General features: G+C 40.7%; 1 protein-coding gene across 5 annotated transcripts in view; it reads left to right on the top strand.

Moving 5' to 3' along the window:
• Positions 1-27,535, top strand: part of LOC122564389 (dyslexia-associated protein KIAA0319-like) — a 119,328-nt gene that overhangs the window by 6,603 nt on the left and 85,190 nt on the right. For 2 of the 5 annotated variants that reach the window (XM_043719175.1, XM_043719180.1), the window contains exons 1-4: positions 2,811-2,923; positions 8,562-8,721; positions 17,198-17,967; positions 21,640-21,832. In XM_043719175.1, the coding sequence (XP_043575110.1) occupies positions 8,670-8,721; positions 17,198-17,967; positions 21,640-21,832 (1,015 nt within the window). In that variant the 5' untranslated portion in view covers positions 2,811-2,923; positions 8,562-8,669. The other 3 variants (XM_043719176.1, XM_043719177.1, XM_043719179.1) reach the window with 3 other exon arrangements.

Raw genomic sequence — 27,535 nt, 5'->3', positions numbered from 1 at the left:
CTATTGATTAGGATATGTAAAGTGGATGTTCACAGTTGCCCAATTTATTCATAAACTTTGGTGTCCTGAATGTTCAATGCTAAAGGTTTTCTTGTATGTTCTCTGGTTTTATTTTGTTCAGAAACTGCCAATTAGCAGATGTGGAAGTTTCTTGTAGTTAACCTGTGGTGATCTCTTCATTTTAGTCATAAAATGTCCATTTACAGGGATGTGGTTTTGGTACTAGTCATGGAGTCATAACAGCATGGGAAGAGACTGATCAGCCCATCATGTCCATGCCAATCAACATTTATGTGTTCTAATCCCACTTTCCAGCACTTGGCTCATAGCCTTGTATGCTGTACCATTTAGACTATACATCTAAATACTACTTAAATACTTAGAGGGTTTTTAATCACCTTTTTTTTAGGCAGTCAGTTCCAGTTACCTACCAACATCTGGGTGAAATTTCCTCAAATCCCCTCCTAATCTACTATTCCTTATCTTAAAATTGTGCCGTCTTGTTGATGCCTCCACAAAAGGGAAAGTTTTTTTCCTATCTATCCTATCTTTGCCCTTGTAACTTTGTACACCGCAATCAGGTGATTTCTCACCCTCATTGCTCCAAGGAAAACATCCCCAGCCTATCTAGTCTCCCTTCATAGCTCAATTGTTCCAGGCCAGGCAACATCCTGGTGAATCTCCTCTTCACTCTTTCAAGTGCAATCATATCCTTCCTATAGTGGGGTGACCAGATTGTCCAGTGTTCAAGCTGTGGCCTAACTAACATTATGTGCAGCTCCATTACAATCTTACTATTCTGGTATTCAGTACCTTGACCAGTAAAGGCAAGTATCCCATATGCCTTATTAATCACCACCTCTACCTGTTCTGCTGCCTTCAAGGATCTAAATACATGCGCACCAAGATTTCACTGTACTTCCTAGGATCCTACCAATTTAACATTAACTTCTTTAAATGGTTAGTCATCCCAAAATGCATTACCTCATGTTTTTCAGGGTTAAATTTCATTTGCCATTGTTCCGCCCTTCTGACCAGCCTATCTATATCCCTTGGTATTTTAAGGCTTTACTCCTTACGATTTGACATGCCACCAATTTTTGTGCCATCTGCAGATTTACTGATGATACCAAGAGACCTGGTATTGAACTCTGTTGATAAACTACTGGATACAGGTTTCCAGTCACAAAAAAAAACACCCTTTGACCATCATCTTCTGCTTCCTGTTGGATGTTGGATCCAACTTGGCAAATTGCTCTGGATATCACAGGCTCTTTAATTCCTTAACCAGCCTGCCACATGAGAGCTTGTCAAACGCCTTAGTGAAGTCTGTGTAGACTACATCAACTGCATTATCATCAGCTAGTCACACCTAGTTACCTCTGCAAAAAAAATCTATTTGCCATGATATCCCCTTGCCAAAGCTATGCCTTAAGTAACCATTGCTTCTTCAAGTGAAGATTAATTTTGTCCTTCAGATTTCTTTCCAATGGTTTCTCTACCATTGACTTTAGACTCACTGGAGTCTCTTGGTTTACCTATACTACTTCCTTGAATAAAGGTTCCACATGAGTTCCCTTCCAGTTCTCTTGTACCCTTGCTGTGGCTAAAGACTATTTCAAAATTAATGTCAGAGTCCTTGCCTCTCACAGGTACTGGAGAAGCATGTCATCTGGGCCTGGACTATTATCCACTTTCAATCCTACTAAAGCTACTAATCTCTTCTCCTCCCTCTGAGTTAATTTATTTTCAAGTGTATTACACTTCCAACTCCAAGGTTTTTAAATCTGTGCTGTCCTCCACAGTGAATACAGATGGAGTTCTCTCTCACACCTTCAGCTGTGTCTTCGACTCTGTGCACAGATTGTCACCTTGGTCGCTGTTGGATCCTACCTTTTCCCTGGTTATTCTCTTGTCCTTAATATACATATAAAACACTTTTGGATTTCCTTAATGTTACTCACCAGTGTTTTTTTTTTCATGGCTTCTTGTTGCTCTCTTTATTTTTTTTTTGAAGTAACCTGTAGCACTTTCTACACTTTAGAATATTTGCTGTTTTGAGACTTTATCTGCCTTCCTTGCAAGAAACCTTTAAAGTAAATGCTATCCCACCTTGCTATGCTCCCTTGTGCTTTAACTTGATTGTACTTGTTTTGCCTTCTAGATTGATTTGGTTCTTCTATACTTGTCTGTGCATCACCCCTTTTGCACCTCTAATTAGTGTGCCAACCCCCTGCCAAATTAACTTAAACGCCCACCAACTTTTAATTCTAAAGAAGGTATTTCTCATGCACCATTGGTTCATAAGGAATGTTTTGTGGGTGTTCCCGCCTCATAATTTGGCATTACCTTAACATAAGTGCAGGCTCGAGTTTGGAAAAAAAAAGCGCCTATTGTGTCATAAAATCACCTGCTAACTCATTATGCAAGGATGTGACATTTGTTTAATACAGTGAAATGTACTGAGAGCATCACATTACTTGGTGGCAGCTATGAACAATAGCCAGAGGTCCGCTGTAGCTAACCTGAAGTTAGATCATGGAGCGGCCGCCACATCACATCTCTTCAAGTAGCAGGAGCCAGCAGCATCACATGTGGTACCTTACAACAGGAATCCAGTTATTGGAGCAGAGGGGACGGGACGCAACGCGACGCGCTCACATCATGCGGTGGGCCGGCACCTTCAGCATTGATGATTCTCTTGGAAGCGGTTCTCGGCAGAGTCGGTTGGTGTCGGGATACAAACCGCCGAGTATTTGAAGCCATTTGGGGCAGAAATGGCATTACGTGTTTGAGTGAACTGTGAGTGGGGGAGAGAAGGGGTTTTGTTTTAAAAAGCGCTGTCTGGGGAGGTTGGGATGAACTCAAACCTCGCCCTCTTGGCTGCGTGGAGATACTGTGTTGAGAGCGGCTGTCCACGCAGGTACGAGAGAAACAGTTCCTTAGGAACATGTACGCGTATTAACCTTGAAGCCACAACGTTCCTACTCACGCCGTGTTAATGCAAAGTCAATGTATTGAGCATTTTCGAAATATATGACCGTGGCGATGGATCAGATTGGAAAGGATTGACTGCTTGAGCTAAAGTGCCAAGTCAGCATATTTGTCTTGGTAGAATACAATATAACTGGAGATCCCTGGGCAGGGGGCAGGCGTACAGAGACGATTCTTGGTTAGTCTGTTCTGATGTGCAAGGATGACTTTATCCTGCTCATCCTAACATGGTTTCCTGTAAGCTTTGCAGATTGATAAACCACACTGACTTCTCGGACGAGGGAATCTGCAGGGACGCAAACGCCTTGGTGGAAAAGCACCGCTTTTTTCTCTCTGTAAAGGTGTACGGTGGATTCTTCCATCAGATTCATCCCGAAATAGACCAGGAAAGGGAAGATTCACACTGTGTACATTGTGGTGTTGGTTAAGTTACTCAACTAGCGCTACTAATCAAAAGAGTAATTCAATTATAAACAGCCGCTCGTATTTTAAAATCAAGGTAAGGGATCAACAAATCATCCAGCGCAACATAAGACCATGAACCTGCAAGAAAGTATTTTGACATTTTGAAGGGGATTCTGACGCAAGATGGAGTCGCGTTATTTTGACATTTAAGTGTCAAGGGCCCAGTTAAGAAACGGCACTGGAGACCAAATTAGAATTGTGTGGTTTAGTAATATAACAAAGCCACCACAGTAGGGATCCGTTTTGTAAACAAAATTACAAGTGTTGTAAATCCGAAATAACAACTCGCATATTTCAGAAATAACAATTCTGGAGGTAACTGACAGGGCTGTGTGGAGTGAGGAGAAATAGGTTAACATTTTAAGTGTGACCTTTCACCTGTGGATGGAGTTAAATTAAAACTAAGATTGCAGGTTGAAGACTGATATGTTTTATTATTTTGATTGTCTGCTCCTGAAGGTTATTGTTCAAGAGCCAGTTTGTTCAAATATTTCCTAACGTCCATGAAAATGCAGAGTTCTTATTGGAAAGAGTTTTTACCAGCAGTGTAATGTGATGAATTATGAATACTCAATCGTTTATTATTAGGAGCTCAGTTGAATAGGTGAAGGGTAAGAGGAGAGCCCTGAGATATTGGGAAAAATTGCAGGTTTTTAAATTCCATTGACTATTTCACTTTCCTCAGGTTGATACATTTTATCTCAATTTTACTTTCTTTAATTCTTCTGTTTAATTTATCACCTACAACTTTCCTTCCAAGTCCCTCTTGAATTGGAACAATATTGTTGTTCCTTCACTGCCAGTGGATCAAAATCCTGGAACTCCCTTTGTTGCAGTGTGCTTAGTCCCCAAGCAATTCAAGAAGGCATCTTTCCACTATACTCTTGAGGGCAGATAACGAAAGGCAATAAATACTGATCTAGCCAGCAATACCCACATCCCACAAATGAATAATAAAATTCTACTTAACAGGGAATCATACGCTCCCGCAACATTACTTAAATGCCCATTATTTATCTGCAAACTGAAACCAGGAAGAAAGACAACCATTCAACACTGAATAGAACAAGCTGTAATCATTAACTGTGTACTCCTAACCTCTTCTGATATCTTCACACATTTCACAGATACAATGTATTCCATAAGCAGGAATCATGATTCCTGTGGTATTTTCAAGCTAACAACCAAGGTCCATTCATTTAGCCAGGAATTGGGATGAAGCTGCAATGGACACTTGCTAAAGCATTGCATTGCGCATTTACAAATTGAACCATTGGAGGATACTATAAAAAGTATCCTCATCACTCCCACAAATCATAGATTTGATTATTTGTACTAGCAACTTCTGGACATTAAACTTATGTAGGTATATTTTAAAAAATCATAGTCAACTAGAAAAGAGGTAAGAAGGACTTTCTTCAGCCAGACGATGGTGACTCTGTTGAACTTATTGCCACAGAGGACTGTGGAGACCAAGTCATTGAGTGCATTTAAGACATAGGTTTTTAATTAGTAAGTGGATCAAGGGTTAATCCACTTGAGAATGAGGGTTGAGAAACATATCGGTCATGATTGAATGGTAGAGCAGACTCGGTGGGCTGAATGCCCTAATTCTGCTCCGATAACTTATAGTTTTATAAAGAAACAAGCAACTTAGTCGTTTTAATCAACCTATTTAGATATGTTTTTTCATATCTCCAGAGACTTTAGGACAGACCTTCTTGCCAGGGATAACACCATTGCACCACAAAAGTCACGGCAATGTAGTTGCATAGCAACTTTTAAGCCTGTGTTTTATCCAATACTGTTTCACAGTCAATTAATCAGTTTGAAATATCATCATTGGAGATAAATGAAACCGCATAAAAAGTCCCACAAGCGCCAGTGAGATAAATGAGCAGTTAATCTGCTTTGATAGTATTGGTTAGGGATGACTATTGTGGAGAAAATTAGGATAATTTCCCCAACTGATCTTCAAATAATTCTTTAAACTCCTTAACGTTCACCTGGTACTTGGTTTATTCTTTCATTTGGAGGTATCTCAATAGTATGTGTTAACTTGCTCCTGCAATGAAGTTAACCTAGAATATATATTCATCCAGTCTGGAGTGGGACTAGAACCTATGAGCTTCTGACTCCAGGGAGAGAGTGCTGCCACTGAGAAAAGCTATCAATTGGACTGCTTGTGGATGATATAGCCTGCTTATATGTGAAGTTAGCAATTGGATTAGTGAGTTGTGAGGTGACATAATCTCACTAAGCACCGTTGAAGATGATTGGTATGAACATGCGTTATGTAAACATGTATTGATGTTTTCTGCCCTTTTTTTCATCTCTTTCTCTTCTGAAAGCATTGACTGCTGCTAGTATTTTGTTAAGCAGGCATCAATTTCCCATGGACTCATACTCATACAGTCATAGTCATAGAGATGTACAGAACGGAAACAGACTCTTCGGTCCAGCGTGTCCATGCCAACCAGATATCCCAATCCAATCTAGTCCCACCTACCAGCACCCAGCCCATATCCCTCCATCCTTCCTATTCATATACCCATCCAAATGCCTTTTAGATATTGCAATTGTACTAGCCTCCACCACTCCCTCTGGCAGCTTATTCCATACACCTACCACTCTCTGCAGGAAAAAGTTGCCCCTTAGGTCTCTTTTATATCTTTCCCCTCTCACCCTAAACCTATGCTCTCTAGTTCTGGACTTCCCCCACCCTAGGGAAGAGACTTTGTCTATTTAATCTATCCATGCCCCGCATGATTTTATAAACCTCTATGACGCCAACCCTCAGCCTCCGACGCTTTAGGGAAAACAGCCCTAGCCTATTCAACCTCTCCCTATAGCTCAAATCCTCCAACCCTGGCAACATCCTTCAATAGACAGTTTTACATGAGTGTGATGTAATGTGATGAATCTTAGTGGGGCCAAGTGGATCATCATTTGCCAAGCCAGATCCTATCCTCCACTGTTGTTTATATGTGCATTTTATGGTTGTTGCTGAATAATCTGGAGTGGTACAATATTTTTTGAACAAACAAAAAGCATGTCTCTGCCTCCCTTACCTTCTTCTCAGAAAGATTGCTTGTCATGTGTTCATCCAAATTTGGCCACTGTTAATCTGTGTTGTATCTAACTCATATCCATCTCTGGCTTCAGTGCCATGAGAATTTAAGGGGACAGACTATCTTGACTTTCTTGAAAATTGAAACCAGCCAATTTTCATAATGGATTAATTTCAGAGCAAATAAAACAGGTGGCTTCACTTGTTTACAGGTGTGAACATTTGGAACTTCCTTCCTAGTAAGTCAACTTGGAGGGTTGTGATGCAGTGGTAGTATCTCTGAGCCTGGAGGCCTGGTTCAAGTCTTGCCTGCTCTAGAAATGTGAAATAACACCTCTGATCAGATTGATTAGAAAATACTTAGGAGGCTGACCTGTGCATGTTTGCCTCGACAGGAAATAAGCCACCCACCATGGCTCTCCTCCCACGTTACTCCATTTTACCTTCAAAGTTTGTGAGAAGATTTGTAGCTCGGGTGCTCGTTGCTGTGGTTCTGTTCGCCGAGCTGGAAGTTTTTGTCGCAAACGTTTCGTACCCTGTCTAGGTGACATCCTCAGTGCTTGGGAGCCTCCTGTGAAGCGCTTCTGTGGTGTTTCCTCCGGCATTTATAGTGGCCTGTCCCTGCCGCTTCCGGTTGTCAGTTTCAGCTGTCCGCTGTAGTGGCCGGTATATTGGGTCCAGGTCGATGTGTTTGTTGATGGAGTTTGTGGATGAGTGCCATGCTTCTAGGAATTCCCTGGCTGTTCTCTGTTTCGCTTGCCCTATAATGGTAGTGTTGTCCCAGCCAAATTCATGGGTCCTTCGTTCTGGTGAGTTGTTGTCTGAGTGCTGAAACTGACAACCGGAAGCGGCAGGGACAGGCCACTATAAATGCCGGAGGAAACACCACAGAAGCGCTTCACAGGAGGCTCCCAAGCACTGAGGATGTCACCTAGACAGGGGACGAAATGTTTCCATTTTACCTGCTCATAAACTGACAGTCTCTATATTTGTTGTTTGTTATTTTTAACATTTGTGATCTTAACCATGGCAGTTGCCATCAGCACATGAAGCAATAATACTGCTAAGCATGAAATGCTTAGTATTACATGATGTGGAGGAAGGAGAGAGGTTATTTAGGTTCTGAATTGTATGTTTCTTTTACTATGCATAGTTTTTTGCTGATCATATAGGGAAGGATACAAGATGAGGGGAATGGAAAATTTTGCAATTCAGGCATTCTTGTACACTTGGTGATTCCTAATCAAGTAAATTTTATAGTTTACCCAACTAAAGAGTCCTTTTTTTATTCCAACGATAACTGCCAATTGCATATTTGTGAAAAATTACCAAACCATACTAAATTTAGGGCAGTTTGTAGTACAGTTGTAGACACATGCCCTTGAAAACCTAACTTGAAAATGCGCAAATTAACTTGTGCAATGCAGTGTATCTTAATTTTTTACTTCTTAAATAGATTTGTAGGACAAAAGAGTGATATGTTTGCATGATATGCCTTCATCATATGAAGAAGCAGCGCTGTGGCATGTTTTGGAAGTGCCTTTGGATAGAGAAGCAGCACTGCCATTTATAACATCTAACTGATGAAAGGAGCAGGGATATCAGAAGACCATCACCTCCACGTCTCTCCGCAAAATTCCATAACACCTGAACTTTGAAATTTATTGTTGCTCTTTTATTCTCAATTGATCAAAATCCTGGAGCTCCTCTACTCGTAGTGCAGTGGTACAAAAGGATGGTTCATGATCTCAATGGCAATTAACCTAGCCAGTGATGCCCACATTCTAACAACAACAAAAATAAAAGCCTGGAATGCAGTTAGTGAAAGAAACCTATGTTCTTAGTTATAGACCATTACATGGGATAAAGTGCCATTCACTATGTCTTTCAACATTTCGAACTGCATGGTAATCCTCAGCAAAGTGATTGTTCAGTCGTTTATATATAGTAATACAAACATTGTCGGTGTTGATCTTATTAATTTGTGCTTTGCATCTTTGGGCTGATGACTTTCATGTGTCATTGATTCTAGTGTTTCCAAAATTGCCATTGAAAGAAGATAAAGAAAAGTATATACGCAGTTATAACCGGCACAGATCAATGTTGCTTTGGAACTTGTGTGGGGCTTGCCGCTGTGAAAATGACCCACTTACCATTTTGCCTCAGTGCTATATTGCTATGCACCATAACAGGTACGTTACTGAAGTAATGGATTGGTTTAAAATATGAAAAATGCTGGAAACGTTCAACTTGTCAGGCAGTATCTGTCGAGAGGGAAAGGAGAGTTTAGGTTTCAAGTTGATGACCTTTTGTCTGAGCTTTTGTTTTGATTTGAAATTTAAAATTTACAACATTTGTAGTACTTTGCTTTTTGCAATGGATTGGTTTATTTTCTTGTTATTTTTCCCAGGAAGTTATTTCTTAATTATTATTTTACTGATTCTGTTATATTTTTGAAGATAGGTTGAAGATTGATGCGGATTGTTTACATCAAACCAGTAATTCAGTGCTCGGTTTGTTTCTAAGCTCAGCTATTGTTCTTTGCAAATAAGGGCTGTTTGTTAATACATCCAAATACAGAAACAGCTGTGCTGTCTCATCTCTGATTGCTGGCTTGTTTAATTAACTTCATCAGTTTTTCAGTCATTTTTCTTCTCCTTCCCAATGATAACATTTACAGCATAAAAAAGATCATTAAGCCACCGGTTCTTTGTCAATTTTATTAAATCTGTGACCTTTCATTAATTACTCATCCACCTCAATTCCCAAAAGCACCTCCTCCACTTTGGGCCACTGATTTGTGGGCACTGTATAACCTGTTGTGCTTTGGCCATTGGTCACCCTTTGATACCTGTTTCGAATGTCCATCTTTTATGTGTGGATCTTGGCAGTGTCAGGCTTGATTGCAGAGCCTATTATAGCTAAGCATGATGAGAAAATATCTAAACTAGTCCTTATCCAGCTTCCACATGCTATCACTCTCTACAAGGGACATAGGTAAACAACGCTGTTTTTCCACCTTCCTAACGCAAGGGTGCTGAGGTGAAATGCAGCATCACTAATGTTGCCATGGCAATGAGATCAATTAACTTAGAAAAGGAAGGGTAATTTAATCTGGAACCTTCCTGGTTTATGAGGCACAGATAATTACTACATAAGCATCCTGATTTACTAACACCTTCCACCCTGACCTCAAATCCATCTGGGCCATCTCGGACACCTCCCTTCCCTTCTTCTACCAATGATATTCCCCCTCCCCCCCCATCACCGTCTCTGACGACCGACTAACCACAGATATGTACTACAAGCCCACTGACTCCCATAGCTACCTAGACTACACCTCCTCCCACCCTACCTCCTGTAAAAATGCAATCCCTTATTCCCAATTCCTCTGCCTATGCCACGTCTGTTCCCAGGATGACCAATTCCACATCAAAGTCCTAGGTGGCCGCCTCCTTCCTCGATCGCAACTTTCCTTCCCACATGGTTGACGATGCCCTCCAGCGCATCTCCTCCACTTCACGCACCACTGCCCTTGAACCCCACCCCTCTCAAAACAACAAGAACAGAACTTCCTGGACCTCACCTTCCACCCCCCCCAACCTCCGCATACAATGTATCATCCTCTGCCACTTCTGTCACCTCCAAATGGACCCCACCACCCAAGATATATTTCCCTCCCCACTCCTATCAGCATTCCGAAAAGACCATTCCCTTTGTGACTCCCTCGTCAGGTCCACACCCCTCACCAGCCCACACCCCACTCCTGGCCTCTTTCCCCTCCTCCACAGGAAGTGCAAAACCTGTGCAACATACCACTCCCCTCACATCCATCCAAGGTCCTAAGGGATCCTTCCACATCAATCAGAAATTTACCTGTACCTCTACCAATGTCATCTAGTGCATCCATTGCACCCAGTGTGGTCTCCTCTACATCGGGGAAACAGGACACCTTCTTGCAGATCGTTTCAGAGGACATCTCTGGGACACCCGCACCCACCAACCCCACTGCCCCGTTGCTGAACACTTCAACTCCCCCTCCCACTCGGTCAAGGACATGCAAGTCCTGGGTCTCCTCCACCGCCAAACTCTTACCACCTGACGGCTGGAGGAAGAACGCTTCATATTCCGCCTTGGGACCCTGCAACCACACGGGATAAATGTGGATTTCAATATCTTCCTCACTTCCCTACACCCCCACATTATCGCAATCCCAAGCCTCCAACTCGGCACTGCCCTCTGGACCTGTCCATCACTTCCCCCCTCTGACCTATCATCTTCTCCCTCACCTTCAACCACCCATCACTTTCCCAGCTCCCCCCCCAATCCTACCCCCTCTCCCATTTATCTCTCAGCTTCGATCCACAAGCCTCCTTCCTAATGAAGGGCTTATGCCCAAAACATCGATTCTCCAGCTCCTCGGATGCTGCCTGACCTGTTGTGCTTTTCGAGCACCACACTCTCAACACTTTCTCCTTTTTAAAAAAAACTGTAAAACACTATTAGTGCAAGACCATTGGTCTGTTTACAGATGATAAACTGCACTGAGTTGAATTGGTGTGGTGTGATAACTCTGATATGAGACAAAAAGGTATGGTTTGTTTGTCAAGTGTATATCACCCTATATTGTGGTCCAGTTTGAAGTCCCATCGAATGACATGTATGAAGTGCATTTAGAATTGGCAAATAGAGATGTGATTACTACTATTAAATATGCACATATTTAAATCATCACATGCTATTTAAGCATATTTACAATGGCATCACTAAAGCTGCTTGAAAATGACAGGAAAAGTTTTAAAAGGTTTTTTTTTTGTGTTTTGGCAAAATAGACACCTTTTCCTTATTCCACAGTTTTAATTTTCTGTGAAATATAATGACTTAACTTTGCACTAGCTTTAGATGAACCCGTTACCTCAAGGCCTGCTACTGTGCGATCTGACTCTGCTACTCTGCGATCTGACTCTGCTACTCTGCGATCTGACTCTCTGCTACTCTGCGATCTGACTCTCTGCTACTCTGCGATCTGACTCTCTGCTACTGTGCGATCTGACTCAGCTTGAAAGCAAACACACTTTTTATTTTGACACCATTGAAATTATGTTTGGAAAATAGTGATGTTCAGTCTCGTTGATAGGTGTCTGATATGATAGGTTTATTCTCTTTCCAGTTCATGAAAACAATCCACATTATGAGAGTAGCTAGTCTGCCTTCACTTACATATAATTATTTGACTATCACAGATCTATCTAAAGAGAGCAGATTATCAGATGCAACACTGGTTCAAATTGATGTTCTGGTTAGATTCATTAAAGGAGGTTGCTTGGCCCATTCTGTCTAAGATAGCAGTGTGAGCCTGTGGAACCTTCTGATAAGCTCTATAATTTTAGACCCTACAATCCCTGTTTACACATTGTGTTCTCAACCCTTCAGCATGCCACAGACAAATTCACATAATTTAGGGTTGTTCACTTCCTTGGACCACTTGTCAAGTTATTTTTAACCTTCTTTGATGGGATTGATGATCATGCTTTCACTGTTTTTAGATGATGTGGAGTGGTGAGCTTGCCATCTTTGTGATAGCTCTTATGCGTACCGCTTACATGGTATTGGATTGAACTAAACTGAATCACAATGATAGAGGAAGATATAAAACTGATAACCAATTCTGGCACTCTTTATCAGCTTGCATGATATATGAACTCTGACAGCCCAGATAAAAAGCCAGTTTTTTTTTGTTTTCAACATGCATAATTGAGAGACTGCTTTGTGACCAGAATGTCTGATATTCTAAGTACGCAGTCAAATACAGTCAGTACAAATATCAAGCTGCCAGATTGTGTGAAGTTTTTAAATATAACACTGTTCCTTTGCATCATTTTGAAGAGTTAAGAATAGAAAGGAAACACAACCAGTAGATTATTGCATACATGTTTCTTTCATTCATGTTTGGGATGTGGCTTTGCTGGCAAAGTTGGCAAATACAACTCCTGCTTAATTGACCTTGACATGAGGGTGGCTCACTGAGTGACTTACAATGCTAAGGTCAGAGGACAGGAAAGAGTCAACAGTATTAGTGTGGAACTGGAGTCATTTATAAGCCAGGTATGTGAGGATAAAGAACATTAGTGACGCAGTTGGAGAATGTTGACTACTTTGTAGTTGCTGTTATCAATGTCAGATTCTTACCTCCAGACATTTAAAATCATAGAATGCCTATAGTGTAGAAGCAGGCCATTCGGCCCATGCATCCCACATGGACCCTCCAAAGAGCATCCTGCCCACACCCACTCCCCTACCCTACCCTTGTAACCCTGTATTTACCATGGTTAATCCACCTAGCCTGCACTCCGTAGACACTATCAGCAATTTAGTGTGGCCAGTTCAGCTAATCTGTACATCTTTGGACTATGGAAGGAAACCAGTGCACCCAGAGAAAACCCACACAGACATGGGGAGAATGTGCAACTTCACACAGGCCACCTAAAGGTAGAATTGAACCTGGGCCCCTAGCGCTGTGAGGCAGCAGTGCTAACTACTGAGCCACTGTACCTGCATGTGCCATGCTTTTTAAAACTAACTACCCTGATAGGATTTGAACTCCCGTTCTCTGGATTATTAATTGATCCTTCTTGATTACTAATACAGCAACAAACACTGTCCACCATATCCATAATTATACCTATCTATATTTATTTTAATAAACTTGATATTTGTTAACATTCATAATCATAGAAATGGCTAAATGTTTAGTCTATTGATTTCTTTTGAAGAGGATCATGGCCCATGAAGATGTTATGCATACTGTTAATCAAATAAAGACTGGCAGTTCTCAATTTATTTAGCAAACAAAAGCATATGAACACATATTTATTGAAGGAATACTGAAACCAACTAATTAAATCCTGCCTTGTATCCACTCATAGTAGGAAGGGATTGTTCGTTTTCAAAGATTATTGCATAGCAACATCATTACTCCTGCTTAACATCTTACGAGTGGGAATTTTAATTTCCAGGTATTGTAAAGTCAGATGGATGGGTGGAAAGGAGCTAGTGGTGGGGAGGTGTTAATGCGAGGGAGCCAGGAGCTAATTATATTTGAGGAGTAGGCCTTGGCCAATTTAAAAACCTTAAAAGGAGTATTGCAGTATTTATAACTGTTTAAAATAAGTTGCCCTAACTGTTATAAAATATTAAAAATCATTTAAAGTTTCTTCACTGGTCATTGAGCTGAAGATTGATCTCTATGTATCTTCAAGTCATCAATTTTGAAGAAGGTGTGGTCTTGTTGGCAGTGTGTCAGCTGGAAGCCCATATTGATTGTCCCAACAAAGGGTGGTTTTCACTACAGTTGACTGCCAAGATGCAGACAATTTTTTGGGGGGCAGTGGTAAATTTCAGTTTTGCTGCTCAGAAGAATATCCACACAATATGTACAAGAAATATTGCTTTACCAATACCATTAGCTTTTGTGTTGCTTCTTTTCACTATTTGTGAGATTCTCATCAGCAGTGACTGCTCCAGTGCAGAAAAAAAATCTGTGTTCAACCATCTGGAGATGTTATTAGACATACCATGAAAAACATAATCGAGTTTCCTATACAATCTGCTGCTACTAATGCCAAATTGCTTTACCCAAATTGCCAGATGATTTGAATTAGACTTAAAAGTGTCATTTAATTGTCATTGCTTAATTTTTAGGTGATTTTTTTCGGGAGGTTGGAATCATATTGTGTAAGTGTAGGTGTTACACGCAAAGCAATTTGCATTATTTGTTGCCTTTAACACAGGAAAAAAAGTCTAGTGTAAGAACAAAAATACAAAACTGAGCAAAAGGAGAGCACAAGCAGTGTGACCAAAAGGTTGGTCAAAGCATTGGGTTTCAAAAGGTAGTGGCAAGGCATCTTAAAGGAGGAGTGGATGCTGGAGAGGTGCAGCAAGTGGGACATGATTGCAAGAAAGGATAGAGATAGCTAAAGTTTATTTAGTGTGGATGTTGAAGTTGTGAAGGGCACACAAAGTTTTTGGCGATAGGTGAGTAGAGAGAGTTGCAATTTTAACTGGTCAGTTTCCCTGATCCAGTGCCTACTTATGTGGTTAATTTAGAACAGATTTATTTTTTCCCCACACTCTTTGCCCAACATTGCCTGATAAGCTACATTACATGAATTGACCCACAATGGTGTTCTTTCCTTCCCTCCACATTGTGTTCCAACATTAATCTAAATGACCTCAGCAACTGCCCATCTAAAATAATTAGATGCTTCCTAGTCTCATTTCCTGGGGTCAGGGATATTAACGTGTGCAGGCAGGAATGCTGCATCATTGCATTTTCAAATACAGAATGCAACCCAAGGAAATTCAACATCCCAAACTCACGGTTTCTTAAAAAATATTGACTATGATGTCTTATTTAGAAACTCTTGAGATTAAAGCAAAAAAGAGCCAGCATTTTTATAGCAACTTTTAAGACCTTAGGATGCCCAAAAACATTTCTTAGTCAATGAAGTGCTTTTATGAAGTATAGTTTAATATAGAAATACAGGAGGTCTAGGAAGTACAGTAGTCAATTGTGTGCAGCAAGTCACCAGAAACAACCTTGAGATAATAGTGAAATAATCTATTAGAGTAGTATGTTTGAAAGATCAACATTGACTCAGACATCTGGGGGAAATCTCTGTGCTGTTTGACATAGTTATGTAGTACCTGAAAAGTTAAATTGGACCTTGATTTAATGTCTCATCTGAAAGACAGCATTTCCAGTTGTGTACAGTACTCTTAGGACTTCACTAGGGCTTCAACCTAGATTGTACGTTCAGTTCTCTGCAGTGGGGCTTGATCAACAACTCTCTGATTCCAATGCTTGTATTGTTCCATGTCTGACACAGATCTAGGGATTAAATTTGACAATAAATCAGCAATTTAATAATGGGAGAAAATATTGATTTTAATATGTACAACTGAATGGACAGCCAGAATACTTAGCTTCCAGTTGGGTCCCCTGCTGTTTGCATTCAATACTTATAAATACTGTAATGATCACAGTCACAAAGCTAAAGACCCAAGGAAGGGATAAAATCTGAATTGACTAATAAAGATTTACTGATTAGGAAGATGATTCTTAAATGATTTATGAATATAAAATGTCAGGAAATGATATGTGTTTGAGTATAGGAAACATGATTGCAAAGTTATATTATCATTTGATGTGAGTTGGGTGTGTCATTTCACTGTAGAGAAGTGGTTGCAATATCAAATAATACGTTGAAATGAACAAAATCCAAAGATTGTCAGTCTCGAGTCATTCTGACATTATATAAAACACAGTGAAATACTAGTGAACCTAGCTGTGATCTCCAGAGTAAATAAAATAAATTGGAACAGTAGGATGAATTTGGATGACAAGTTTAAAAACAAAATCTTTTTTACTTAAATGATGAAGGAATTACTTAGTGAAGATTTTTTTAAAAAAAGGAAAAGAAATTGAGAGCACATTGAAGAAGTCACATGTAAACTCAAGAAGTTAGTGTCCAGAAAATTCTGTGCAAGATATTTTCAAATTTCCAAAAATTGCAAGCAGGCAATATTCCTGTGTACCTGCCCCAGTATCAGAAGGTTGTAACTTTAAGTCATACTCCAGAACCTTGAGACAGGTTGTGCTACTGAGGAAATGCTGTAATATTTGAGGTCTTTTCGATGGTATACTCAATTTGCCTGATGAGGATGGAAAGAAAAAAAATGGCCAATTCTCCCTAGTTTTCTTATAATATTGATTCCTTTCGCAACATCTTTAAAGCAGGATATCTGGTTCTCGTCTTGATAATGTTGTCGGGAACCTTTGCTGTATGATTCCTGTATTTGTGCATTACTAAAGGTATTTATTTAGCTGTCCTGACATTAAAAAGCATGCCATAGGGATGGGAGTTTGTTCTTTCATTGCTAGGAGTGCACAGCTGGAAAATTAGCTACAAAATCATCCTGCAAAATCATCCCCCTAAATGTAATCCTAGCGTTAGGACATCAGACATGTTCTCCATGAGAACACAGTAGTAAAGCAGTAATTTTATTTTATTTTAATTTTATTTCATTTATTTTATTTATGTTTTTTTATATTTTTTTTCACTGTTCTGTACCTCTTCTTTCTTGATTGATTGTCTCTCTTTCTCTCGCTCCCCACTCTCTCATAACATTTTTCCTCTCCTCTTCCCCCTTTGCTACCCTTCTCCCCTGTTTTCCATTTTGCCTCTGCTTCACCCATTCCCCCAATCCCCCACATATTTTGTCACAGCACTGGCTTCAGCCTTGGTCATTCACAGCTCCTAATCTCCCTATAATCTCTCTATGCACTGTCACTATAACCTCTTTATTGCTACCTTTGCTTTTGGAGCCATGACTCACCTTCTCTCAACCTAGTATAAATACCTCCCTATATCTCCCTTTTTTTAGCTTTGACAAAGGGTCAGTTAGACTTGAAACGTCAGCTCTTTTCTCTCCTTACAGATGCTGCCAGACCTGCTGAGATTTTCCAGCATTTTTTCTTTTGGTTTCAGATTCCAGCATCCACAGTGATTTGCTTTTATTTACTGTAGTGAAGCAGCTCTTATGTTGCCAAATGCCTGTAAATTTTTAAGTCTGTAATTTTAATTGTGGTTGGTAATGTTTTTACAGGTGCTGTTTCAGATTACTGCCATGAAACAGCTCAGTATCTGGATGCTATCGTTTCTCCCAACCTGAAGACAACCAAAATCCTGCGGGTTCCTCCAGCAGTATCAATGTCGGAATGTATATCGGCGTGTTGTGACTTTACTGACTGTGACTTGGCATGGATGTTTGAGGGTCGCTGTTACATTATAAATTGTCAACACAGGGATGAGTGTGAGCCAAAAATGACCAGTGCTGTGGAATCTTACTTAAGTTTTGTGCAGCGGTCACCAGCTCAGAAGCCAAGCTTACAAGATGCCTATCATAAAGGCAAAGGGCATTCCATGGGGAAGCAAAGGGACTCGGTGCCAACTGAGGGGACTATTAATCTGCAAGATCTTTATGGTGAAGACTTGACCCTTGATGGCTCTATTGCGAAGAACTCCATAAAGGACTACAAAGAAATACCCGCCGCTACTTTTGGGAATTCAGAAATTTCCAGCAAGGGTCAAGGGCAAATGCAAGGCTCACAGCCCTGGCCACTGTGGGATTTTAAATATGATGCTGATGTGTCTTCAGTGAAGGCAAGTGGGGTCGGTGTTGAAGAGGAGGATGCTGGAATTCAAAGCAGAGCCCCTCTAAATGTGAGTTTCCCAGTTAATGAATCTCAGCAGGAAGAATGGAGTGATGAAACAAAGCAAGAGGTGAACAATGTTATGAAATTAGTCCCTTTGGAGAGAGTGAGCAAAGGAAAACTACTACAAAAGTTCAATGAAAACAGAACCAGTGTCCAAGAGGTATTTCTAAATAGTTTTCTGTTGTTTTATGTAATTCTTCTTTGGCAATTTGACTTCATTCCTCCTTCATTGAGTTTTAATGTTGTGCAAGAGCCATAGCAGAGATAATTTCATAGCAGAGATACTGCTGGATCCAAGACAAAATTGCTAGGGTATAGATTAAAATTTGAGGATAGGTTGGTTGGCTAGGGATGTGGTCTTGAAAGAGCAATAATTCTTCCTATTGCTCCTGCTTATTTTGTTTCAATTACTTCAAGTGGGCCTTCCCGGAACTTGCTTAAAAAAAATGTTAGAAGCATTAAAGTGCTCTGACAATTGTGGCTCCAGTTCCAAATTGTTGCTGTAGTAATTTGAAACTGGATTGCGATGATAGTGGTACTTACACGGTGGACAGCAGTCTAATACTGGAAAATTAACATTCTCTCCATTGGATATATGTGGCATGATGCAGTTGAGAAAACAGAATCATGGCCTCATGTCTTCACTGAGCTCCTGACCTCAGTCACCTGTTTGGGTAAGTGTCCAGGGGACAGCTAACTGTTCCCCACAGCATGGTAATAAAACGAAAAGAGGTCTTCCATTGGTAGCTGCACTTTCTGATAGTGACCCAAGGATGGAAAAGGCAGTGACTGAGAAGCAGGCCATCTGTACAATCAATTGGCTGCACAGGAAGAAGTAAGATTAACCTTTACAGATCCTTTCAGAAACCGAGGACTCTCCCCAAAGTACTTCATAGCCAATGAACTACATAATAAGTGTAGTCGTTGTTGTAATGTTGGAAAATGGGACAATTTGCATATAGCACCTTGCCACAACAACAGCACAATAGTCATCAGATCATCTATTTCACCACTACTTGAGGGATATCTTAGCTCAGGACCTGGGAGAACACTTCTGCTCTTCAAAATAATGACAATAATGGGCCATTTCGTGTCCAGCTTAGACAGGCGGAATTCAGTTTGACAACCTTTCAGAAGAAATATTAATCAGACAGCGTTACTGTCCCTTAAATATCCCTGAAGTATCCAGCCTGTGGTTTAGAATGAGTTTTGAATCCAAAAATTGCTGATTTGGAGGTGAGATGATATCACAGAGCCAAGGCTGACAGAAGGATGAAATTAGTCCTGAGCTTCAGAAAAGGGTAACCAACAGAATATATCCATAACTTTAATGAATGGGGTTTCAATTTCTCCCAATGTTGATCTTTATGCAGAGAGTGGTAAGGGCGTGGAATGCCTTACCTGCTAATGTAGTCAACTCAGCCACATTAGGGAGATTTAAACAATCCTTATATAAGCACATGGATGATGATGGGATAGTGTCGGGGGAGCAGGCTGAGAATAGTTCACAGGTCGGAGCAACATTGAGGGCTGAAGGGCCTGTTCTGCGCTGTATTGTTCTACGTTTTATGTTCTATGTTCTAAAATTGCCGTTTGGTTTTAGAATGGTAGGATGTTGCACACTGTTACACCCAATCTGAAATGAAACCATGCTATATGTGGATTCATCCACTGCATCATTTCTACTTGTATTAACAAAAAGAAAACTTATCATAAACACAATTTTAAGAGCTAGAAAGAATTCTGCTCAATATTATTTCTAACATTTGTTGATTTTTATTTTGACTCCCTTATGAACAAAATTCAAGTGACTGTGACTTCATTGCTTTTTAAATTTTTATCAATAATTTTGCTGATACTAATGATTGGATAATTGCCGAATGCACATGCTCACCCCAGTTATTTTTGACTGCACATCCATACAGTCATTTGCAATATTAAGCTGATTTTAAAAAATTTAGAACAAAAATTCTATTTTGTTTTACACTTTATTTTTTCGACCCAACGTATTCTTTCATTGAAATGTTTTCATTAGGTATTTGGCTGGTATTTTTCATTCTTTCTTTAAATATATTTGAGAGATAATGCTGTTGTTGTGCATGCTCCTGAGCATCGGCAAGTGCAAGCTTTTTCCTTCCTCTCTTGAGGAATCAGAATCCTAGCTTGTGGTTCTCCACTTAAAGAGAACCTGTCCCAAGAGTGGGCTCATACGTGAGGAAATAGACAAGGGTGAGAGGTTTGGGGTGAGGAAATGCCGTGGTGGGGTTGGGAGACAAGGATTTTGAATTTGATTCATTTGGAAACGGGGTGCTGGAATTTGTCATTGAGGATTTGTATGATGAGTAAAACCAATTGATCAGTAAGGAATTAAGGGTTATGGAGAAAAGCCAGGGAAGTGAATGTGAGGAATGTTGGATCAACCATAATCCTAATGAATGATGGAGCAGACCTGAGGGACTGAACAGCCTACTCCTGTGTCTGTGTCTTATGGTCTAAATTAGGTCAGATATGAGATTATTGGGGTGGGACGGGTAAGAGATCAGCGAGGAATGCTTAAAAGTAGTTGTCATGATTTGGAGATGCCGGTGTTGGACTGGGGTGTACAAAGTTAAAAATCACGCAACACCAGGTTATAGCCAACAGGTTTAATTGGAAGCACACTAGCTTTCAGAGCGACGCTCCTTCATCCAACAATCACCTGGTGAAGGAGCGTCGCTCCGAAAGCTAGTGTGCTTCCAATTAAACCTGTTGGACTATAACCTGGTGTTGTGTGATTTTTAACTTAAAAGTAGTTGAGTCTGGAAAATAATCAATGAATCTTATCAGTGTGTGAATAGCATGGGAATGGAAATAGGCCATATTATCCAGGTGGAAGTATGGGCTTTTGGTGCTACAAATGATGTGAGGTCAGATAGGAAAAATTGCAAATTCATAGTTAGTGACCCAGAAGGGGATAGGAATCAGTTGCAGGAGTTAAAGACACTAGCTTCTATCTGCCAGATTTTGAAATAGAGGAGGTTGTGATATGCACAATGTCTGATACCTGAAGAAAGCAATCTGATCATGTGGGATCAAATTGATCAATAGTGTACTGGGGTATGATCAGTTCATGTGTAAGTTGACCAATTACTGCAGACAAAGTTGCCAAATAGACCATATAGCTCTCAAGTGGATGTGGGGAATGTGGATTTGAATGCTTATATTGTGGGACAGGAAAAGAATGACATGACTGTTGATGTGTGACTGGGCTCAGACAGATAGAAATAGAGTTGCCTCATCCAGCTGAAAGACAGCCCATAGTTTGGAAAAGGATGGTGTAGTTAGTAATATTGAATGCTGCAGGACAGTTACAGTGGATACCATCTGTGACTATGGCAAGGAATTTTTCTCTGCTTTGGGGAGAGGCAGATTGGAAATATTTAAAAGCAAGAGAAAGTCTGCAGCATTTTAGGTAAAGGATATTTTGGGTAGCAAAACAGTGCACACATTTATTTTCAGATATTTCTGTTCCAGGACACCTTGTTCGTCAATGCCACAGAGATTGGGGGAGTAACAGAATAGCATTCATTCATAAAAATAAGAACATGTTACATAAAAATGTTCTTTCTATGAAGTGCTAACATGCAGTGTAACAAGCGTACCATGTTAAATCAATCCTTGAGAAAAATGGAAAAATTTTCCCCTGGTCAGTACTGATTTATAAAAGCTGTTCTTGACATTTTGCTTTTATAAAAGCTGTTCTTGACATTTTGCTTTTATTTTTTCAGAATGCATGATATGAAGTATGCTGTGTTTCTGAGCAAGTAATTGCGCTTTTCCTTGATTTTATCAGGAAGATGCATTTCCATCAAATTCATCACATGTTGAAACATTGACTACAACGCTGAACCCAGAAACAAGCAGTTTTGCGTCTGAATACCAACAGAAATCTAGAGAAGGCATCCAGATTATAACTCCCAGTGTTGAGAGTTCACTCGCTTCACAGCCTCCAGCCACAGAGACATTAACAATCACTACGCAACGAGGTATTGTGCTGCTTTTATATTTCAGCTTGCTCTCTATGTGGTTTCTTCTAAATTGGGGAGACAGGACGCCAACTTGTGGAACATTTCAGAGATCATCTCTGGGACACACGCAGTAAACAACCCCACCGCCCTGTGGCCACACACTTCAACTCCCCCTCCCAGTCCGCCAAGGACATGCAAGTCCTGGGCCATCTCCACAGCCAAATTCTAGCCACCCGCGCCTGGAGGAAGACCGCCTCGTCTTCCGCCTTGGGACCCTCCAACCACACGGAATCAATGTCGATTTCACCAGTTTTCTCATCTCCCCTCCCCTCGCCTTATCCCAACTTGGCACCACCCTCTTGAAATGTCCTACCTGTCCATCTTCCTTCCCACCTATCTGTTCCACCTTCCTCTCTGACCGTCACCGCTCACTTTCATTTACCTATCATATTCCCAGCTACCTTGCTCCTGATCCCAGCTCCCCCCCATTTATCTCTCAGCCCCCTTGTGCCCGCCCACATTCCTGATGAAGAGCTTGTGCTCGAATCATCAACTCTGCTGCCCCTCGGATGCTGCTTGAATGGCTGTGCTTTTCCAGCATCACACTTTTTGACTTTGGTTCTTCTGCCAGTTATCTTCAATCTGTCTGGCTACTGATCCTCCTGTCAATAGAAAATAGTTTTCCCTTTCTACTTATTAAAACACTCCATAATTTTGAGCACCTCAATTAAATCTCCTCTAAACCTTCTCTACTGGTTTGAAGGGAATAAATGGCATTCCACGTGGAAGTGAAGCTAATATAGTTTTTGAATGTTGTCTGAAGTTTGAAATTGATTCTGGTAAAAAGAAAAACCTTGAACATGAAAAATCTGAATTGAAGGAGACAATAGTGGACAGAAGCAACCTCTTTTACCTTGTGGCATTGTCAGTTTTGCTGTGTAATCACTTCTGTCCTCCACCTAATGTTTCCATTTGCTCGTTCCCTGCCTCCCCCAGCCCTCTACCTCCCACCTTTCTCCTGACCCCATTTAGAATGGCTCGCTCCAGATATAGTTCTTTGTACTAGCTGGTGATTATTAGTGAAGCTCACAATTGTTCAGGATCTAGAACGATCACTATATTTTGTTGTTCAGGTGGACCTCTGTCTAATTGGTCCATCCCTCAAGAACACTTTGGGGAAAATTAGCTGAGTTTTTTTCATATTTTGAAGTCAAATAAAGTCTGTTCGTTGAGGAAGTTTTATTTAGATTTGACAGCAGTTGTAAATTCTCAACTCCTGGCCTAGGTAAAGACCAAATGATCAGGATCTGACCGGAGATGGTTGACTCCCTTACTCTGTTCTTCTATTCTTGACAGAATGAAGTGAAATTTCTAAAGTGCAATGGAGGTACAACAAATAAAAGACAGCTATAATAATTTGATGCTTGTTTGTCCTGTCTACCTGCCCAAACTCCTATGAGTGAATGTTATGATTGGCTAATGTTGGTTTTTCATTCTGTTTCATAGTGCCTATAATGCCATTTCTGATTAGTTCACTGATAATAATGTATACCCCATCCCCAAAAGAATAAGTTTCTTTCTAATGTAGTTATCACAGATCTCAGTCTCCTTGCTGCTAATACATGTTATTTAACATGCATGCTGCATAATGTAAAGCCTCAGCTTACACTGCTTCTAAATTCATTGCACATTGTATTTTGAAGAGTCAACTGAGGTGTATTGGTTAGGACATTGGGACTCTGCCCCTGTTGTTTGAACACTGCCATGGAATCTATTGCATCCACCTAAACAAGTAGAACCTCCCAGCCTGGTGCAGTAGCCTCCAGGTATGGCGTGGTGACCTCTCAGCCTCGCACAGTGCCTCCCGGTGTGGCGTGGTGGCCTCCCAGCCTGGTGAAGCAGCCTCCCGGTGTGGCGTGGTGACTTCCCAGCCTGGAATAGTGCCTCCTAGTTTGGCGTGGTGACCTCCCACCTTGGTGCAGCAGCCTTCTGGTGTGATGAGATGACCCCCCAGCTGGCATAGTGTGGCATGGTGACCTTCCAGCCTGGTACAGTAGCCTCCCGGTGTGGTGTGGTGACCTTCCAACCTGGCATAGTGCTTCCCGTGTAGCCTGGTGATCTCACAGCCTGGCATAGCGCCTCCCGGTGTGGCATCCTCCTGACCCAGCATGGTGTCCTCGACCTGGCATAGCGTTCGGAAGTGGTCTCCTAGCTTCATGATCCTCAGGGTGAAACCTGAGGGTGGTCTGGGGCCAGGGCCCGGTGTGGACAGGAGGCTAGGTGCCAGCGTGGTCTGGGTTGGAAGTCCATGGTTCTGAACTTTTATTTACACAATGCTGGACTTCTTATTTCTGTATTTGCTGAGATTTTGTAACTAAGGAAACTGTACTTAGATGGTACTGTAAATGGTGATGTATAAACTTTTCGCTGTGTGCATTGAGTACGTGTGATGATGAAGACCAATTCTAATCCTAAGATAGGCTTTGGACTTAACATATCGTTGGAACGGTGGCACCTGCGACAATGCAGTATTCCCTTAATATGTCACCAAAGTGCTAGCCAAGGTTGTGGCTGTGCTGACACTTCAGAGTGCTGTGCTCTTCAATTAGCCAAGTGCCTTTTTTGTCCATAGTACTCCAAACCCTTATTTCCCCAATTTTTCTTTTAAAAGTTACCATTAATCTGTTCACATCAGCTCTTTGAAACATTTTTCTAGAATATCTAGAATTCCACTGTATTTACTCAAAGAAAAATCCTCCACCTTCCTCTGATTCTTTTGGGGAATATATTTAAAGCTGTGTGTGTTGTCTGGTTGCCAGCTGACCTGCCAGATTATGAACTGATGTCTCTGTAGTCAGGATGAACCAATGATCCTCTGAGCCAGAGATGAACATAACACTGAGTCATACTGATATTTATGAAGTTCTATATACTACACAAAGTGTTGTAAAGAAGGAAAACACAACAACCATCTCTACTTAGCTTTTTTTTTAATGGTGTAGCTTGAAAGGTTTAGGTCAGGAATTAATGATCAGAATATGGGTTGTTAATATCCTCGAAACTTGAAAGAAGGAAGGAAACACTCGGCAATGAATAAAGAGCTGGGAACTAATGAATTAGAATGTGCTGAGTCTTTAGGCTGAACTTTACTTGAAAAGTAATAGTGTTTTGTGGATACAGGTTGTTATTAATGTGCGAATCAGCCAAGATATTTGGGGAATAAAGGGATGTACTATTAGTTGCGAATACCCAGAATTATTGGTTGTTTTATGTTGCTCTGCTGTTTCCTTTGCACAATTGGAGTAATTTAGCTCTCCTGTTATCTTTGCACACATTCTAGATTTTCACATTAACAGTCTGTGATTTATTTAATAGGCAATTAGTGATTAAGAGCACAAGTGTGCTTTTAATGTATTGCCAATCAATATTGACCAAGAAAGAGAACAATGTAATATGTTTGGTCTCTTGTGAATGGTAGATTATTGTTGGCTATTTAAAGTAAAATCAATTTTTAATTGTTTTCCTTTTAGCTAATATCCTCCCCCTCTCAATTAAGTCTTTCTTTTCCTCTTTTCATTTCTGTCCTTGTAACTGATATATTTCTAAATTGCTAACTTTCATTCATTCTGTTTCTTCATCATTCTCATGTTTCTTTTGCAGTAAAAAATCTCATTGGTGAGAAAGGTACATAATTGGTCCCACACAGGAAGTCAACTTCAAATTCAGTCAGTCAAATGTCTGATAGTGTTTTGGTTGAGATAAGCATTACCTTTACACTTCACTTTTCCTTGTCCTCTGCACACTAAGACATCCTTGATTTTAAACATTAATGTTGCCTAGGTGATTGTCGTAGTGATAAATTGAGGCTGCCAACTTCTGCATTCAAAGCAGTTTTGCTAACTCTTGACATTTTCAAAGATAATTGTACTGACTTTTTTAAAAAAAGCTTGTGTTTGAATAATACCCTTTGCAACTTCAGGATTTCCCAGTAGAGTGTTAGGACTTGAATGTGTTTGAAGCATGGACAATTCTTCATTCTTTGCACTTTAACATTGCTGGCAAGGCCAACATTTATTGTCTGCCAGCAATCTTGAGAAGGTTATGATGAGCTGCCGTCTTGAACTGCTGTAATACACGTACCCTTTGTGCTGGCAGGTGTGGAGAGTTTGAAAATTTTCAAACCTGCAGTGATGAAGGAATGGAGATATATTTCCAAGTTTGGGTAGTGTCTGAAATGGAGTGGACTAGAGGGGCACCTGCTTGCTCTTCTAGGTGCTAGAGATCACTGAACACAAAAACATGAAGTAGGAGCAGGAATAGGCCATTGACCCTCTCTGCCATTCAGCATGATTAATGCTGACCTTGGGATGGGGGAGTCATCAACTCCACTCTCATAATCACCATGATTCCCTGAGAAAACACAAATCTAGCCTTAAATATAGTCAACGATGGAAAATCCACACCCCTTTGTGTAGAGAATTACAAAAAATCACAATCCTCTGAGTGAAGGAATTTTTCCTTATCTCAATCTTGAATGATGGATCCTTTATCCTGAGATTGTGTCCTTGTGTTCTAGATTCCCAAAGGTGGAAACAACCAGTGTATCTATCCTCTCAACCCTGTTCAGAATCTATAATGAGATCACTTGTCATGTTTCTAAACTCAAGAGGATATTGGCTAATTTAGTCAACTTTTCACTATAGGAACTTCCTCGTATCCCAGGGACCAATCTAGTGGACCTTCAGCCGTGCTGCTTCCAATGCACTGAATCCTTCTTTAAATATGGAGAATCAAACTGCACACAGCACTCCAGATGTGGTCTCACTAAAACCTTGTATGATTGTAGAAGCAAGACTTCCTTATTCTTGTACTCTAATCCACTTCCAATAAAGGCCAACGTGCCATTTATCTTTCTAATTCCTGAATGTGCATTCCAACTCTAGTGGGTGCTTTCAAAGAAAAGTCAGCAGGGTGCTGCACTGCATCTTGTCGATGGTACACTTGACAGCTATGGTATTCGTTATGGAGAAAGTGAATGCTTAAGATGGTGGTTGGGTGTTGATCAAATGGGTTGCTTTATCTTGGGGCATTCATGCTGCTCAAGCGTTGAAACTGCACTCGTCCAGATAACTGAGGAGTATTCGATCACACTCGTGTCTTCTGTCTTGTAAATGATGGAGGGGCTGGGTTAGTCACCACAGAATGCTCAACTGCTAACCCAACCTTGTAGTCATAGTACTTATGGCTGGCCCACTTAAATATCTTGACAATGGGACATTAATTTTTTTTTGTTTTATTCATTTTTGGAATGTGGGCATAACTGGCTGCCCATTCCTAGTTGCCTATGAGAAAGTGATGATGAGCTGTCGTCTTGAGCTGTTCTAGTCCACATGCTATAGGTTTACCCACAATGCCTTTAGGGAGGGAATTCCCAGATTTTGACCCAGCGACTGTGAAGAAACGGTGATATATTTCCAAGTCAGGATATTGAGTGGCTTAGAGGGAAACTTGGAGATAGTGAGAACTGCAGATGCTGGAAAGTCAGGGTCGATAAAATGTGGAGCTAGAAAAAGTTCAGCAGGTCAAGTGGCATCAGAGGAGCAGGAGAATCGATGTTTAGGTTGGAACTTTATATCAGGAATACAGGCAGAGAGCCTGAAGGGTGGAGAGATAAGTGAGAGGAGGGTGGGGGTGGGGAGAAAGTAGCATACAGTACCATAG

This window comes from Chiloscyllium plagiosum, chromosome 29 (genome assembly GCF_004010195.1).
Source record: "Chiloscyllium plagiosum isolate BGI_BamShark_2017 chromosome 29, ASM401019v2, whole genome shotgun sequence".
In the NCBI taxonomy this organism is placed as follows: domain Eukaryota; kingdom Metazoa; phylum Chordata; class Chondrichthyes; order Orectolobiformes; family Hemiscylliidae; genus Chiloscyllium; species Chiloscyllium plagiosum.
Note: the sequence above shows the minus strand (reverse complement) of the source record. Positions and strands in the feature narration are given on the sequence as shown.